At 35.1% G+C, this 18,338-nt stretch overlaps 1 protein-coding gene across 1 annotated transcript; it reads left to right on the forward strand.

The window, feature by feature from the left end:
* The first annotated feature begins 12,900 nt into the window (after positions 1 to 12,900).
* LOC145120353 (vitellogenin-like protein) lies at positions 12,901 to 14,769 on the forward strand. Its single transcript, XM_079056180.1, has one exon. It carries the CDS (start codon positions 13,202 to 13,204, stop codon positions 14,450 to 14,452), a length of 1,251 nt encoding a protein of 416 aa, XP_078912306.1. The 5' UTR covers positions 12,901 to 13,201; the 3' UTR covers positions 14,453 to 14,769.
* The last annotated feature ends 3,569 nt before the right edge of the window (positions 14,770 to 18,338 follow it).

Raw genomic sequence — 18,338 nt, forward strand, 5'->3', positions numbered from 1 at the left:
ATATCTTGTTCTGAACGCAGTCTTTTTGATATCCTGCTCCCTCACCTTTAGTTGATGGTATTCGGACCTAAGATCGATCTTCGATAAATAGCTCGAACCTTGCAACTGGTCGAACAGGTCATCGATCCTCGGCAACGGGTACTTGTTCTTTATAGTCGCTTTATTCAGCTCTCTGTAATCGATGCACATTCTCATGCTCCCGTCTTTCTTCTTTACAAATAACACAGGGGCTCCCCAGGGTGATGAACTAGGTCGAATGAAACCTTTGTCCAATAACTCCTGAAGTTGTTTCATAAGTTCTTTCATCTCGGTTGGTGCTAATCGATATGGTGCTTTTGCTATCGGCGTCGTTCCAAGTAACAAGTCGATACGGAATTCTACTTGTCGATCAGGGGGCAATCCGGGAAGATCTTCGGGAAAGACTTCCGGATAATCACACACCACCGGAATATCCTGCACCTCCTTCTTTTCCTTCTGATCATCGATCACGAACGCTAGATATGATGTACATCCCTTGGCCAAACACTTTCTGGCTTTCATTAGGGAAATGATTCCAGAGTTTACTCTGCGTTTGTCTCCGTACACCATAAATGACTCTTTCCCTGGCGGGTTTACTTTTACTATTTTCTTCCTACATAATATTTTGGCATCATTGGCGCTAAGCCAATCCATTCCTAAAACTACGTCGAATCCATTTAACTCGATAGGCAATAATTCCTCATGGAACTTATTCCCATCCAAGTCAATGAGGATATTTTTCATACGATGGCTAACATGTACAAACTTGCCACTAGCAATCTCGACTATTATAGCATTAACTAGTCTATCAACAGGCAAAGCTAGTTTTCTACCAAATTCATGCGATATAAAGGAGTAATTGGCTCCCGAATCAAACAAAATTTGGGCAGGCAATTCGTTTACGAGAAAGGTACCTGAAGCGACATCAGCTTCTTCTTTCGCAGCTTCGAGTGTCATCTGAAAGGCTCTCGCCTTCGGCTTTGGTGGAAGATTGGGCTTTGCTGCATCCTTCTTTTTCGGGTAATCCCTCAAAATATGCCCTTCTTCATGGCACCCATGACAGACGTTATTAGTGAAGGTGCATTTATTGGCATAATGCCATGGCTTTCCACATTTGTAACAGGTGAGTTCCACGTTGCATTTCCCAGCATGTTTCTTCTTGCACCTGTCACACCACTTGGCTTCGGCTTCTCCTCCGAATTTTCTCGAACCAGTCTTCGAGAATTTGTTCTTCTTATTGGAACCTGAAGTTCCTTCAAACTTTCTCTTTTCACCAACTTCAGCCTTGCTGGCAGCTCTCCCCTTTATCATATCTTCAACAGACTTGGCAGCCCAGATAGCTGCCTCCAAAGTATGTGCCTGACGTACTGGCACCGCATACTCCCATGGAAGTCCCTTTGCGTACCTGTCAATTTTCGCCAGCTCGTCTGGGACAATACGCAAAGCAAACTCCATTTTGTCTGTGAAGTTATTCATATATTCGTCAACGGTCATACTCTCCTTCTTCAACGTTAGAAATTGGTTTTCTAACTCGAGCACGTTTTGGGCCGAGCAGTACTTGCGCTTAAAGTGCACCAAGAACTCTGCCCAAGTCATTTGCAGTGGCTCATTAGGGCTTAGGGTTTTCCCCAAAGTGTTCCACCAACGAGCAGCACTACCCCTGAACTGACGCACTGCAAAGGTGGTTTGTAACTTGCCTTGGCAATCACAAGTCATGAAAGCCAACTCCATTTTCGAGATCCAGTCGATTACTCCGACAGGATCTTCTTTTCTAGTGAAGGTTGATGGCTTGCAAGTCATAAAGTCCTTATACTTGCACCCATTTCTCTCCACTCTGCCCTCGTGGTTATTCCTCCCAACCACAAGCGGTTCACTATGACCAACCGATCTGTTGTTGTTCCCTTCTTCAGATCGATCGTCATTTAGTTCACGTCGTTCAACAGGAACTAAAGGTTCATCCCTGTTGTTCAGCAACATTTGCCTCAACTCCTCCCTTTGTTCATCCATCATGGTCTGAATCATAGTTCGTACTCCAACCATGGTGATGGGTTCGCGTGCAACTCCTACTATCGGCACCTGTTCCACCACTTAGGGTTGAGGTTGTTGGTTTCTGTTTACATTTCCCGCTCCACTTCGAGTTCTTGCCATTACAATCTATATACCGAATAAGGCAAATTTAGGTCTTTATCCTTGTTAGACATGTCAATTCCCTTATCACTCCGAATCGTTTACATGTTAGTTCTAATCTCGTAATCATACGCTTAGAATCCTACACACATAAGGTTTCCAGATCCGGTCGGCAACAGACCATAGATCCGAACAAATAATGGCATATATGGCAACATATAGCATTTAGCACATAAAGGCATTTTAGGCACCTTTCCTAAAATAAACTAGTGCTCGTGTCTAAAATATGGTAGACACTCATCTCACAATCATCACTTAGCATTCTAAGTTTAAGTCTAGAAATCGTAGGATATTTCTTAGTTCGCTTAAACTAATGCTCTGATACCAACTGTGACATCCCCTAATTTCTCGGCCAGAAAAGACCGATTTAATTTATGCTTTTTAAAATAAAATCAGAGAAATCTTTTCAAAAGATGTTGCGGAATAGGTCCCCAAAATAAAACATGATAAAAGTTTATCAAAACCCTTCTTTAAGAAGGTATATATTTTCCATATATATCAAAACCTCGGGATGTCATGTTCCGATACAGATCAAAAGCATAAACAAGACATTATAAGCCTTTCAACAGTTATTTACAACTACTGGCCTATAATCCAAAAATCTCTTATCGTCCTCCGACTATGCTCGGGGTCCACTACCTGTAATCATAAAAAGCTGAGTGGGTCAGGCTTGGGAGCCTGGTGAGCATATAGGGTTTTCAACCCACAATAATAATAACTTATTAAGTTCACCAATCAACAATAACCCTGATTACCCATTCCCGTTGTCCTCACTTTACGTCCCTAAACACCTAACACAAGGGACTTAGCCTAAGGAATATCATCGGGTTGGACACTACTGCTAAGGGGACTCCTCAGCCATACATGTCCTAAAGGCAACCATGAGGGGGATTGGAGTACACCAATGAACATTTAGTTCATCAACACCTACAAGTTGCGAACCTGCTAGTGTGCCACTGGACTGTCTAGAAAGGTCCGTGGTCGTCATATATACTCCGTTAGACGACTTCACCAATAACAACAACAACAACACCGACACCGAGGCCTCTCATCATTTTAACACCCACCGACTATTTTGTCTGCCCATGTTCTACCCAACATATTTGTAGATAAAATACATATACAGTTTAAAACTTGTATAAAACATTTATTCAACAGTCACCTCAAATAAACAATTAACATATTTACACATAACACGTATTTTAAGCTAAATACTTCATATCTATGTGTAAAGTGAAAGTAACTACACACTCACTTGATTTGATGATAATCGGGCAGCAATTCGTTTCCTAAAACGTTCGTTTCTAATAAAACCGGGAGTTTTATTGAGAAACCGGGCTCTGCAAAGGTCGGGCTTCGAAACCGAAAAGATAAATTTTCCGGGCTTCTCGGGCACTTCGTGGCGTATTTCGGGGGTTATAATCGATACCGGGGCTTCGGGGGATGTTAATATGAAAGAAATATGAGTTTAGGGGCTAAAATTGACACTTTTCCAAAATATACCCGGGAGGTCTCGCACCCTCCTATTTATAGGGGCGAGCCTCCTGATCCAACGGCTGAGAAGCCTCCAGGTGGCGAAGATCCGAAGCTCGCAGGAGAGGGCTCGCATGAGGCCTACACGTGCGAAGGGGCTGCTGGCCTCTTATTTTTAAGAGACCGGGACAAGAAATCCGTTAAAAATTCATAACTTCTTCATCCGACGTCCGTTTTCGTCAGACTTTTTATCGTTGTGCTACTAATGACGAGACCTTCGATTCTCATTTAGTTCGTGTCGGCTAAAAATCACTCGATCTAAAATTCGAGTTTTTAGCTGTCTACTGCTAAGCTGAAACTTCGAAAAATCACAACTTCCTCATACGAAGTCAGATTTGGGCGTTCTTTTTATGCCTACTCTCGGTTTAACGAACACTACAAGTTTTGTTTAAATCACTAAGGCTAAAAAGTAGTTTATCAAAAACTCACTTTTTACGACATTCAGCACCGTGCCGGTTTTGTCGTGAAACTTCGACAGGTCATAACTTCTTCGTTATAACTCGGATTTCGGCATTCTTTATATATCCGTAATCCTTGTCACGACCACTACAACTTTTTTAATAGATATCGGCTTTATCTAATATTTATTTTTGACGCTCATTTTTATTCTTAATTATTTAACTCCTAGTAATTAAGCATAAAACACATAGAATTCACATAATTCCTTTTTCATTTCTTCAAAATGAGTTACAAGGTTAACCTAGACTATCATATCAAGATTAATTCCTAGGCTTGAAACACGAGTGTTACACGTGAACCCTAGTTTGCGGCCGTGAACTCCTTGTGAAGGTGTTTCCGGCTCGATTGCAACTCAATGATCTCAAGTTAATACTTCCTAACACACAAATCTTGAGTGTACTAGGCTTAGGACTCTCAAATAGACCCTTAACAAAGCTAAAAGTTAATAGAAACAAGTCCAACTTTTGATTGAATTGATTAGCTTTACAAGATAAAAATTTCGGGTTGTCACAACTTACAATGTAGAAATGGTAGTAGTGTACTAACAATGTAGAAATGGTACTAGTGTGCTAACAATGTAGTCATCCTACAGAGTATATGTGACGACTACTGAACTATTCAAGTCAGTCCCGTGGAACACATGCAAGTTTATAACCTGTAGGTGATGGACTTTGTGCCCATTTGATGTACTCTACTTCCTACATACATGTATTGTAGAGAAATTCCTGAAACAATAATGTTAGCAATGTTGATTAAGATGATCCTTAGGTCAGGTCCTTAGGAATGAATATAAAAAGAAACCTACTGACATGTATTGCGGAGAAATCCATGAAACAATATTGTCAGCAACGATGAATAAGATGACCCTTAGAATAGATCCTTTGGGAAGAATAAAGAAGAAAACGGGGATGGGCAATCGGGTTAACTGTATGATAATTAAACATATTAACAATATTATTTTGGATTGAAAACCCTATATGCTCACTAGGTTTCCCAACCTAATTCACTCAGTTTCTTTGTATCACAAGTGTCGATACGAATGCATTTGATGTTTGGATCTCATGAGAGATTAAAGGAAATATAGGCCATTAGATGATGTAATGACAATAATGATTACGTTTATGCTTATGTTTCTTGTATTAGTTATGACATCCCAAGTTTATATAAATCAATGAAAAACATTTCTTCGGTGATACTTTACGGGACCAATTCTGCATTTATAAATAAACTATGTTTTTAAATAAGCATAAACAAAATGGTCTTTTCTAGCCAAGATAATTGGGGATGTCACATCGTGCTTGGTCAACGATCACGAAAACAATCAATGAGCAAAACCCATAAATGCATCGAGTTTGGGGTACAACGCGTCGCGCCTTGACAGTTCAACAGCTCTCAGGATTTTCGATCTCTAACATTTCAGAGTAATTTCAATACCTCATGTGGGTGATCTTAATCAGTGGAAACCGTCTTTTGATGTTAATATTGATTGGGGAAGTTGGTGATGGAACAAATAAGCAAAACATCACCAAACCACACACACAAGTCATAACTAACACTTACATGACTTCTAATGATTTGAAAATTGAGATGGATGGTAAGAAAGTGATTTATATCTCTTGGAAATTTTGAGATGACTCCAAGAGAACCACTAGAAGGGAATAACCCCAAGAATACCACAAAGAATCCTCAAAAAATGCTTAAATCTTTACTCCTTCACTAGATTCACCACCCACTCTACAAATGGAAAGCACACTTAGGCGCTCCTCTTAAAGTAAGTTGTAAGCTGAAAATAGGGTTTAATCATGGATTTCAGGGTTAGTGTGGTTTAAATACATGATAGGTTTCATTCTAGGCTGCTAAAGTTTGAGAAAATGATCCCATGACCCCTATATATGATCAAGAATCATTTTTTTTGCACTTTGCCCCTCAAAAGTTAATTTTAACCAAGCCAAAAGGTTAACTTAACATGGAAACATAACCAAAACTAACATTGATGATGAATCAGGAAGTTCGAGTCGTCACACCGAAAGTCCAATTTCAGCACTATCAAGTGGGCATTAGGCCGGAAGCCATTTTCATCACCAAAAGATGTTGGTGCTGAAAGTCTACTTTAACAGTTAAATGACTTTAGTAGCAGCTGGCATGAATGTTGATATCAAACTGAATGATCGTGATATTGAAGCTAACTGCTAGAAACTGCCATGAAGTAAGTGACATTTTAATGTTTATCCATTTGGATGTAAACATCAGAGAGAGAGAGAGAAAGAAAGAGAGAGAGAGAGAGAGAGAGAGAGAGAGAGAGAGAGAGTATATGTGTGTGTGTGTGTATATATATATATATATATATATATATATATATATATATATATATATATATTGATGTACATCAACATCTTTGGTGTCTACGAAAACTCTTAAACATTACACTAATTTAGTTCGGACTTTCTCGGTTTTGCCTAAACTCGAAGTTGTCATACTCGTTTGTATTATCATCAAACAAGTTTTGTGACACCCAACCATATAGGGTCGGGATATTATTTAAGAAAAACGACTTTACGTAATCAAACTCGACATTCAAGTTTCTTGATTATCATTACTACATGTTTTCTCCTATCTGTATTTTTAAGGGACTCTGTGATAGAAATAAAATGATTCGGCTGAACAATTAAGACACCCTGAATGATTTAGAGAGTTAAATAATTTAGTGAATTAAATGATTCATAAAGGTTGTTGAACAGTTGAATTTCAAAAAATATCATTTTAACATTCTAACAAAAACAATTTCATCAAATTAAATTCAAATACAAAGAAACATATTAACTAAAAAATAATATAATTAAGATAACATATATTAAATAAAATAATTAATATTACAAACATTCACGAGTCACCGTAGACATCATGATATGTATTATATAAAATAAATGTATACTATAACAAACATGCATTTGATTTAGAAAATCAATTGCACTCAAAACACGATTACACCCTCACTACACCCTCACGTCTAATTAGAGAAGAAAACATCATCGTTGATTGAGGTGTGTATCCGTTTGACAAGTGTAGAAAGAAAATTTTCGAATATCGATTTGGGATTCCTTGAATGACAAATGGAAACTAAAAATAATCCTCTGGCTTTTATTTGGATTTAAAATAATTAAAATTATAAAGAAACAAAAAGGGACGGGAAAATTAAAGAGTCTTATATTTAAATGGGGTGAGTTATAAACAAAACATATCAATGGTGATCCATACCTAACCAATTTAATAAAAAAAGTTAACATGTAAAGGAATAAAAAACTAAGATCCAAACCTATATAATTCTTACGAGTTTGGATACGATTAGAGTATTGCTCCATTGCTAGGTCTAGTTTCAACAACAAAAGAAATACATCTAGAAATTAGCAATGTTCAGACATTAAAAAGCCAACAATGTTTATAAACAATTTCAGAATTTGCCACAACATAGTCAACAACAAAAGAACTCTCTCTGAAACAATTTTCATAAACAATTTTAGCAATTACAACAACAAAATCATATTTCAGCAATCCTTTTAGCAAATAGAAAAACATCATATTCTAGCTACAAAAGAACCCTTATAACAAACGATTTCAACATAAGAAATGGTTTTGGAGGCTTCATAAGCGCCATATATTTCAACTTACTTGTGGTGGTGTTGGCTTCAAGGAAGGACTACATCGACGTTGTGTCTTTGCAAAAGGCATAACACGACGAGGACATCGACAATGTTGGGGGAAGAGGAAGTTGGTGGCGCCGATTAAGAATATTTAGAGAGATGGAGGAGTATTATTGATGGGAAAGGGAGTGGTTGTTTCTCCAATGACGATTCTTTGGGTCGATTGTAGGAGGAATACTAGATCCTCTGGTGGCCGTTGATGGGAAGGTGAAAATCCGATGAGAGGAATGCATAAATGTCCTAAAGAGAAAAGGTACATGTTGCGTTTTTAAGGTTTGGACAAAGAGGGTGTTTTAGAGAAAATAATGGTTTAGAGGGGTGTTCAAAAATATTTGTATCCGAAAACCCAATTCGAATTTATCCGAAATTCCGGATATATGATTTTTCGGATTAGGATAGTAGTTTTCAAAATTTTCGGATATTTCGGATATCCGAAATCCAAAATATAATTTTTATATATTTATTTTTTTTCTTTTATTTATGATTTTCTCATGGGCCAGTGGGCGTTACAGTTTATATTAGGTTATATGTATTTTTTTTTCACCAAAGTCCAAAGTTACCTTGATACATTTGCGTACAGTGTTCATCATCAATTTTTTTTTTCATCGTGCTTTGTTTCTAAATGGTGCAATTGGCATGGAGTGTTACCATTTGTTTATGTTCTAATGTATGACATTTAAAAGTCTTCCACGTTTTTGAGTTTTCACCAAAAAAAATTATTATTTGTAACGTGGAAAAGAATTGAAGCCCCATCATATATAAGTTTTATGATATGGTTTTAGTGTGTTCATATTTTATTTCCTATGAACATGAAGTCAAGTACATTCAAGAGCGACAAGAAGAGACAAATAACGAAATGCAAAGAACTTTGTGAAAAATGATGAAGCTAGTAAAAAAACTTTGTGAAAATGCTCCAATTGTAAATTATAATCTTGTTTCCTAACGTGAATTCTAACTTTCTTGCAGATTACTTGCATGTTTTTCCGGTTCATTTTAATTGTTTTTTAAAAAAAAAAATTTAGATATTCGAATCCGTATCCGAAAATCCGGATACGTGAATTTCGAATATCCGAATTTCGGATACAAATTCGGATATCATAATCCACTATCTGAAATTCGGATATCCGGTTTTGAATACCCCTACTTATAGGCATCGAGTGATTATGATGTACTCTTACCGTTTCACGGATGATTTTTAACCTAGACAAACTTTGTGAATGCTTAACGATTAAGAAGCTGCCTCTTGATTTGAACTGTTAAGAGGGTTACCAAAGAACCCCCAAAACTATCAAGGTAATTTCACTTGTGAATTGCACGGACTACAACACTTATAAACTTAAGAAGGAACAATGTCTTACCCGATTCAATTATAAACATGTGAAATAAAAACCGAAACATAAACAAGAGAGGGCACATATACAAAAAATATTCTTAACCGTTAGCGAACACCATATAGTTTTAGGCAAGGAAAAAGCCAACCGTGACACTGTTGTAATTAAATGATATTCTGGAATATAATGTAAATATTAGATGAAAATGGAGTTCGGGTGACCACAAAACATGGTTATGTTTGTGGTTTTATGAGGAGGACCACAACACAACTCATCCACAGCTTCAAAAGGAACAAATAGTCAAACCCACAACACGTGTGTAGATTCCCAACCTTATGTGTCCATGTTGGACATAATCACACACGTATCATTATTATTAGTCACTTCCTATTCCTATTACTAAAATGTTGTGTGTTTGTTTCTATAAAATTAAAGTACCAAAGTTTGATCTACGTTATTTAATAAAGAAGCATTTTACTGTCTTCCCAATATATGCATGCAATAACTATAAAAAGGTACAATCTTTTTAATCTCAAAATATTTTGCTATAATTAAGGATATGTGTTACGGTCATCATGTTGTTTGTGGGGATAGGGGAGTTGGTGTAACCTCACGGCCCCGTTGGAAATAGGGGTGTAAGTGAGCCGAGCTATTCGTGAGCTACTCAGGATCGACTCGTTAAAAGCTCGACTAAAAATCGAATTAAACGAACCCAAGCCGAGCTCGAGCCTAAATATGAGACTCGTTTATTAAACGAGTTCGAGCCGAGCTTCAATCAGTGAGCCCGCGAACCTAAATGAGCCTATATATAATATAGATTATTATTATATTTATATATTAAAATAAAAAAATATTTGAGGAATTAGGGATGTAGAGTATTAGTAAACGAGTTTCTTAACGAGCTTGAATCGAGCCTAAGCTTATTTAGGCTCATCATACAAAAAACGAGCCGATCTCAAGCCCAAGCCGAGCCTATATATTTATTCATGAGCTCGAGCCGAACTCGGTGTAATAAAGCTCGAATCAAGCCAAGCTCGAGCTTGAGCCCTCTTAACTTAAACGAGCCCGAGCCGAGCCTGGCCAAGCTCAGGCTCGACTCGGCTCGTTTACACCCCTAGTTGGCATCATGCCGCCAAGGATGGCCCCGTGAACTGGACACGACAACGGCCTCGATGGCCTCCTCTTTTCCCTTCAAAATCGACCGTTGGCACCGATCATTTACTTTACATTGTTTTATTATTTTTACCTCCTTTAAATATATATTTAACCTTCTAACATTTTTACAAAAAACATTCTATATTTCTCTCTTATTTTCACCTACAACCGGCCCCACATCCAGTTGTAACAAAACTCAGCTAGTGGTTCAAACATACTATTGTCCGAAAATATTTTCCGTCTCAAGTCTTTATCACAACCATCCACCTGCAATTTGATCTCATCTTTTCACCCGTGAAATTGACATTTTTTAGGTGGAACAAACCACTGTCTTCCTACAAAGCCTTCGTGTTATGTGATGCAAAATTCACAAAACCAATTCCATGCATATTAACCTCAAAATTTGTCGCAACCAACGATGATGACATGTAGTACCGCCAATGATGACACATAGGTACCTAATATTTACCCAAAACCCAACCTAAACAATCCTAACCGGTTAAGAGCTCTAAAATCACAATTTCTGCTCGTACGTATGGTCCTGCTCGCTAAAACATGGAGTAGAGATGAACATTTGACCTGGTGGAACCGGACCAGATCGAAAAAACAGGACCGAATTTGGTCTCCATTTCTCATTAAATACGTTCATGGTTCTTCGTTACTCCCTAAAGAGCACACTTACTTGTAGAACCGAACGTGAACCCGAACCAAGATATTCGGTCCGGTTCACGGTTCTCCATCTCCTACTAAATCAGTTCCTGGTTCTTTGATTCTCGGTCTGGTTCGGGTTCGGACCGATGCTCATCCCTAACATGGACTATGGTCGGGGACATATTTTTCACAATTTTTGATTACTGGAGCTCTAAAATTAGTAAGTGCGTTGGGGGGAATCTTGAAGGTCAGCTGCACTGGTAATACAAAAACTTGTAGCTTATAAGTTATCTTTTAAAAGATTAAAAGATACTCATACTAGCGTTTCAACCTGTTTATTGGGTTTTTCTCCAAAAAAAAATAAAATTTAATAATTATAAAAAAAAACTCAAAATTTCTACATGTAATTTTACGTATTCCAACTAGCTTATTAGCTAAGTTTATCAAACGTCATTGAAAAATGTTAGTTTGAGTTTATCCATGCGGTTATGCACTCTTCGAATATAAATCTATTTTTTGAAAGATCATGGCTTTCGTGCTTTGGTGGGTCTCCGAGATCCTTTCGATGACCTATGTTATGTTGAAAGATCCTAACGTAAAGCCCGCGATAGCAGTGGAACCGGGGAAAGTATACAGAAAATTCTTTTCTATTATATATTATATTAGTCTTTATTTAATTCATATTAGATTAGTATTAATTAGTAATCCAGACTTAGTGAGTCATTTCTTCCGTGATGAACGGTTGGCGTCAGTCCTACATTTTGTCTCCGTGGACATAGAAGAGAAAGGGGCTCCACGGAAGACGATTGTACCATGAGAGAAGCAAGGATGTCAACCTTTTACATGTTTGTTTTTCAGAGATCAACTAACTTTTCAATTAGTTTGTAGTTGAAAATTTACAGGGACAACCAAATCATTGAAAAAACTTCTACAATCATATTTTTAATTTTCAAAGGTTCTGGTTTTAAAAAAAAATATATTTTAAAAACTCTAAAAAAAACTAATATTGTGGATACTATGACCTGTTCCTATTTGTTTCACAATAAATCTTATTAGAGCCTTGATATGACATCAAAAATATATTAAATCAAACATGCAAGCTCCTAAATCCTCTATTTTAATTATTCATCAGCATTCCTATCTCTTAAATGTTTGCCATTTTTATATAACAACTAAACTTGTGAGTTAAAACCCATTTAAGACGTATTTATAAACAATCAATACGTTTCAAACTAAAAAGAAACTCATGTATGATACATAACATGATATTTTTGCATTACAAGAAAAAGAAATCCAAACACAAAACAAATATATTTGTTTCATTCACATGAGGTATATAAATGAATAAAAGATTCTTAGGACTTACGTTGGTTGGTATTTTAAGATTCAGACGAAGTTCAAATCAACAATAATAATGTGACCTTGCATGATTCTTTTTGCTAACAGTTATACGATGAGACTACATCTTATGATATATTTTTTGGGCTGAAATGATATAGTCCCACAGTTGTTTTTGAGGTGGTATTTTGGACGCTAATAAAACACCCAAGTTTAAGTCCAACAATGGTAGCGCGGGGTTTCCCCAATTGTAATCTTACTCTTCTAGGATAAGTTTTTTTGCTAATTTTTTCTATACCTACACGCATGACTAATCGTTAAATACCTGGTATGGTTTAAGCTTCACATTATATACTAATTTATACCAAGGTAATTCCTAGTTTAGTTTCATACTATATCCCTTAAATTTGTGGGGTTTGGAAGAAATAAATAAAAGAAAAGATTAAATAGAAGAGATAGGAGATAGGAGATAGGATAGGGGAAGGTTATTTAATTTAATAATAATATGAAAGGAGTGGTGTCTCCGGAAACTGACTTGTTTTTGGGACACCGAGTATTTTGTTTGCAGGTTTAAGAGATTCTTTTTCAGATTATTATAAATTACAAATCTCCTCCTTCACTCCATCACTCCACCACCCACACCCACTGCACACATTATTTGTCCTCTCTATCTCTCTCTACTCTGTAGGGTTTCACTCTCTATCTTTTAATAATCCAACTTACTCAGTCATACACGTGCCTCTGGGGACTCTCCCTTACCTTCATTTACACTACCCTTTGACCTCTCTCTCTCCAACAACATCAAGAAAGATATAGCAGCTTAGATTTTTCATGGAAGGCTTACCGGAAGACGCCGGAGATGGCAGCATGCTCTGCACCGAGCATCCATTCAAGAACAACACACCGGCAGGGGGTATATGCGCCTTTTGTCTTCAAGAAAAGCTCGGGAAGTTGGTGTCTTCTTCTTTTCCGATAGCCGTTTTTCCTTCGTCTTCGTCTTCTTCTCCGTCTTTCAGATCTGACATTGGTGGTGGTGGCGGGAGCGCCACCAACGTCGTCCCACCACGGTTGACAAACCAGACTTCCTTATTGGTTTCAAATACTCAAATCACCCCGAGTAACACCACGAATGAGTGTCACTATCATCAGTATTATTCTAATCGATCCAGGATACTTTATTTGCTTAGTCAAAAGAAGAAGAAAAAGAAAGATCTTAACATTATTGTCGACGGCGGCGGCGGACATGGCCACGATCGGAACAAAAATCTTATGCTTAAGAGAAGCAAGTCGACGGCCACGCCTAGGCGTGGCGGGGGGATGCATTTCATGGATGCGGATAATGTCGACGGTTTTAACAGCCCTCATAAACGTGGGTTTTGGTCGTTTTTATACTTGCAGAAACACTCTCATTCTTCTTCATCAACCAGGAAAAATATCAGAGACATTTCTTCGAACAGTATGGGTGCGTCGGCATCGGCGGTTGGTTCTTTCCCTCAAGTCCAAAGATCTCGTCAAGATAAAGATACAATAGTGGTGGAAGAGAATGAGAGTCCTTGTCACGCTTCGTTTGACCGAAAGGTGTCCAGATCCAGATCCGTCGGGTGCGGCAGCAGGAGCTTTTCCGGCGACTTCTTCGAGCGGATCTCGACTGGATTCGGCGACTGCACGCTCCGCCGAGTGGAGTCGCAACGCGAAGGCAAGTCGAAAGTCTCCGGCATGCGCGGCAACGGGGGCCAAGATTGCATCAAGGAAAGAGTCAGGTGCGGTGGTTTATTTAGTGGGTTTATGATTACTTCATCATCATCTTCTTCTTCCTCATCCTCTTACTGGGTGGCTTCAAACCCAAATGAAGGCACCACCGCTGGTAATGTCAATGCAGCCGGTAAAATGACTTCAATAGGCGGAGCCGGAGCAGGTCAAAACCAGCAGCATTCTCATGGCCGGAGCAAGAGCTGGGGATGGGCGTTGGCAAGCCCGATGAGAGCATTCAGTAAGCCATCTTCAACCAAAAGAGAAGCTTCAAACAAGAATCAAACTCCAAATTTGGCTGCAATTCCTTCCTTGTTGTCAGTGAGAAGCTAAAGATTTGATCAAGTTTCAACTTCAACTTCATTTTCTCATTTAAATTAATTTTTATTGGTTTTTTTTCCTATTAAACATGAGATAGGGGAAAGATCAAGAAAAATAAGGTAAATGGGAAATGAAAATAATAAGATGTAGGTGAAATTACCATTAATTATAATATAATACCCTTTTTATTGAGTAAGTATACATTTTATTTAGTGAGTATTGGTAAATTTGTTCTTTTTGGTTTTCATGCCAATGTTTGTTAATGGATTGGTGTTAATTTTGTATTTTTGTTATTATAATATGATCATGATTGTTTTGTATGACATTAATTATAATGTGGTAGAACTGGGAATCCATAGGGACTGAATTATATGTTGATCATCTTCTTTATCAAATATGTTGGATTATTTTTCAGATTGTTATCTTACAAAAGAAGAATAAAAAAGGTAAACTTTTGGTGTATGTAACAACTAGACAATCGCATCATTGGATACCTATCTCAAATTAAACATTAATTTTACAATTAATGATCATAAATTTGGATATCCATCTCAAATTATAATTTTATATTCTCATTATTTTTACAAAATAACATATATTATAGAAAAACAATTTTGTATTATGTTTAAGAGAGTATTCTTCTTTCTGTACACAACTTTTACTAAATTTTAAAAAAATGTTTCGTTGTTTGACGGTAGAAGCTACTATAACTTATAGCTAAATCAAAAGATTTCTAATTCAAATAACGTTTAACAAAAAAAAATCTTTTATAATCTTGCAAATTAACTTAATTGTATTTTTTAAAATCAATGATGTATTTTAAATAAGTTATTTTATATTTCACTTATTTTTGGGGAACATAGATATACCAATAAAAACAATAATTTTAAAATAAATGATGTATTTTAAATAAGTTATTTTAAATAATTTTATACTTTAAAAACTTTCATTTACTTTTGCGCAACATATATATACAAATAAAAACAATAACTTCAAACTTGTAATTACCAGCTAGTTTGACGAACACATCCTAAATGTTCTAGGAGAGATTTTTGTTTGAAATTAGCAAAAATAGAAATTTAAACAAATAAAAAAGCTTATCTAATAAAAGAAAAAAGTATTTTTTTTTATAGTAGACATTGTTAAAATTAAATTCACAAAGTTCAATCTAAATTATTTTAGAAAACTATATTTTATGAATATCAAAAAGTGGTTATATGGCTGTTCAAAAAAATATATATATATCAAAAAGTGGTTGTTTGGTGATATGTTTCCCTCCATTTTGATCACCAACCCCATTTAGATCATCTTGGCGGTAATGTAGATATTTGATGTTTTTCTTTACATAAATCTTGTATCAAATATTGCATATTTATTAAAAAAGAATAATATAAAAAAGATTTAGGGCATGAATGACACCAACGTTTGAAAGCTTTTACCTTTTAGTTTTTAACAAAACACTCAGTTTAAAAAATAGGTATCCGAAAAAAAAAAAGTTTATCTAGAAGTACGTGAAATAAGTTTTTGCATGAAAACTGTAGAGATAATAGGGACCGGTTAACTACTTACCAGTGAGAGTAGAGATGTATAGCCACTTATGTGACTAGTTAAATATGAGAAGTACTTGAAATAAGAAATTGTTTATGAATGTTATGTTATTTTATAACTTACCAGACTTGTTTGATATATTGTTTCTATGTATTTTTGGTTTAGGTGGCAAACCTTATGGGTTGTTTGTTTTTTTTTTTTTTTCCGAAAAACCACTTCTGACTGCGCCGCCCAATACAACCGCAACACTCGACCTTCCGCAATTGTTTGTTTTTTAGAAGACTTTTGATTTAAAAATTGTTGCGTGTGTGCTGCGTGGCGCAACACTGAACCATCATATTAAATCACTTCTCACTTTACTTTAAGTTATATTATTCAATATAGATTTGTTATAATTTTTTTCAACATGTTTATTATTTTAATAGTATTCTGAAGGATATTATAAACAATTTAGTATATTTTACATAATTTCAAAATTATTTGGTAAATTTTGTTTAAATATTTTTTTGTGTTACATTGTCTATAACCAAATATTAATAAATTATAAAGTTAACCACTAAAGTTACCAAATTTATTGAAGCTGATCAGAAAAATAAGCATCGTTTGTGAAAATTTAACAAAAATGGATATGTTTTTCGCTAAATTAACAATCATATTTATTGTTATTTAGCAAATATTATGTTTAATTATTTTATATAAACGTATTTAAAAATCATATCATCACAATGATCTTTATATTTGATTTGCATATGATTAAGCTAAATAAAATTTTGATTTAGAAATAATTTTAGCTATTATATAGTTAATTTCAGTTTATTGCAGCAACTCACAGACGTTAAAAAATAGACTTCGTATTATACTCTGCAGCCGTTTGATCCACATCTTCTTCTGTAAAGGGTTGCAGATGTAGTTCGTAAACTTCAAACATTTTTGTTTCGAAAAAACAAACAACACCTTAGAGAGAGTTGACTTAGAAGCATCAAGAACATGTTCTTGTACATGACTTTTGTTTCATAATTTATTTCTTGTTGCTTTAACTGTTGTTAAGATATGGTTGATATCCCCATACTTGTTTTCTGAAAATACTTTTGAAGTCTTTTTGAAACTTTGATTTTGTAAATAATGTTAATGCTACGATATTTTTTAGAAAATCGATGTTAAAATGTTTTGAAAATTACTGTTTGATACAACGAAAACCAATGTAAAATAAAATAAAATAAAATTATTTTACGTAATTTTTTTATCAATATGAGTGTCTACTTATAGAGAATAAAATATCATTGATTTCCATCTATATACTTTTTATCGATAACATAAGATCTATGCAATACTTAAATATGAGACTTGAAATTGTTTTTGCGTTTTCAACATTTTTATTCAAACGATATTGATTTATTGCGGTTTCATACATGTAAAAAAGAGTTTTAACTGTTTACATAAAAGATTTTATAAACATTTGTTAACTTAAATAATGTGTTTTTATAAGTCATATTTTTTTTAGTTATTGATTTATTTAAGAAGTTTTTATTAAGAAATTTTTTATTACATGTATATGAACAATTTGTTGCATACTAAAAAATATTTTATCAATCTTATTTGTTTTAATATCGAATAAAAAGAATCCAAATACCTTTTTCTAAACTCCATTTAACATCATAATAATCATTTTAATAAATAGACATTAGTTTTAAACAAGCAATCCGACACCCCATATACTACAATAAATAGAAAATCTAGGGATAATGACTTGAAAGGGTAATGAATTTTCGATTTTGTTCACATTTAGTCACTAAATTTTTTTTCAATATCTATTTGTCACTGAACTATTGAAACTATTCACATTTTACCCTTATGACCGGTTGTTACCGATCATAAAGGTAAAATGTGAACAGTTTCAATAGTTCAGTGACAAATAGATAATGAAAAAAAGTTTAGTGAGTAAATGTGAACAAAGTTAAAAGTTTGTTTCCCTTTCAAAAAAGTTTAATGACTAAACGTGAACAAACTTTCCTCTTGTATTATGGTTTAGCAAATTATGTATTTTTGTTAAATTTTAACAACATTTGTTGATGAAAAAATCTATGAAATACAAAAACAAAACCCCGAAAATATATTAAAAAAAACGAAAAACCAAAATCGAAATAAAAAACCAATGGTTTTGTATTTTCCAAAATAAAAAATCAAAATTTACAATCTGATTTTGGTTTAACAAAAAAATGAACCATTCTCACCCATAGTGCCGTTTTAATTGTTGAATATATAGCTATTTTTTTTCTAAAAAAAATATTTTTGTAAATGTAATATGAACGGGGTGGTTTGGGCGTAACACTTCATAAAAGATGTTAACAAT

Source organism: Lactuca virosa, chromosome 6, assembly GCF_052849685.1.
Source record: "Lactuca virosa cultivar CGN04683 chromosome 6, Lactuca_virosa_CGN04683_v6, whole genome shotgun sequence".
In the NCBI taxonomy this organism is placed as follows: Eukaryota; Viridiplantae; Streptophyta; class Magnoliopsida; order Asterales; family Asteraceae; genus Lactuca; species Lactuca virosa.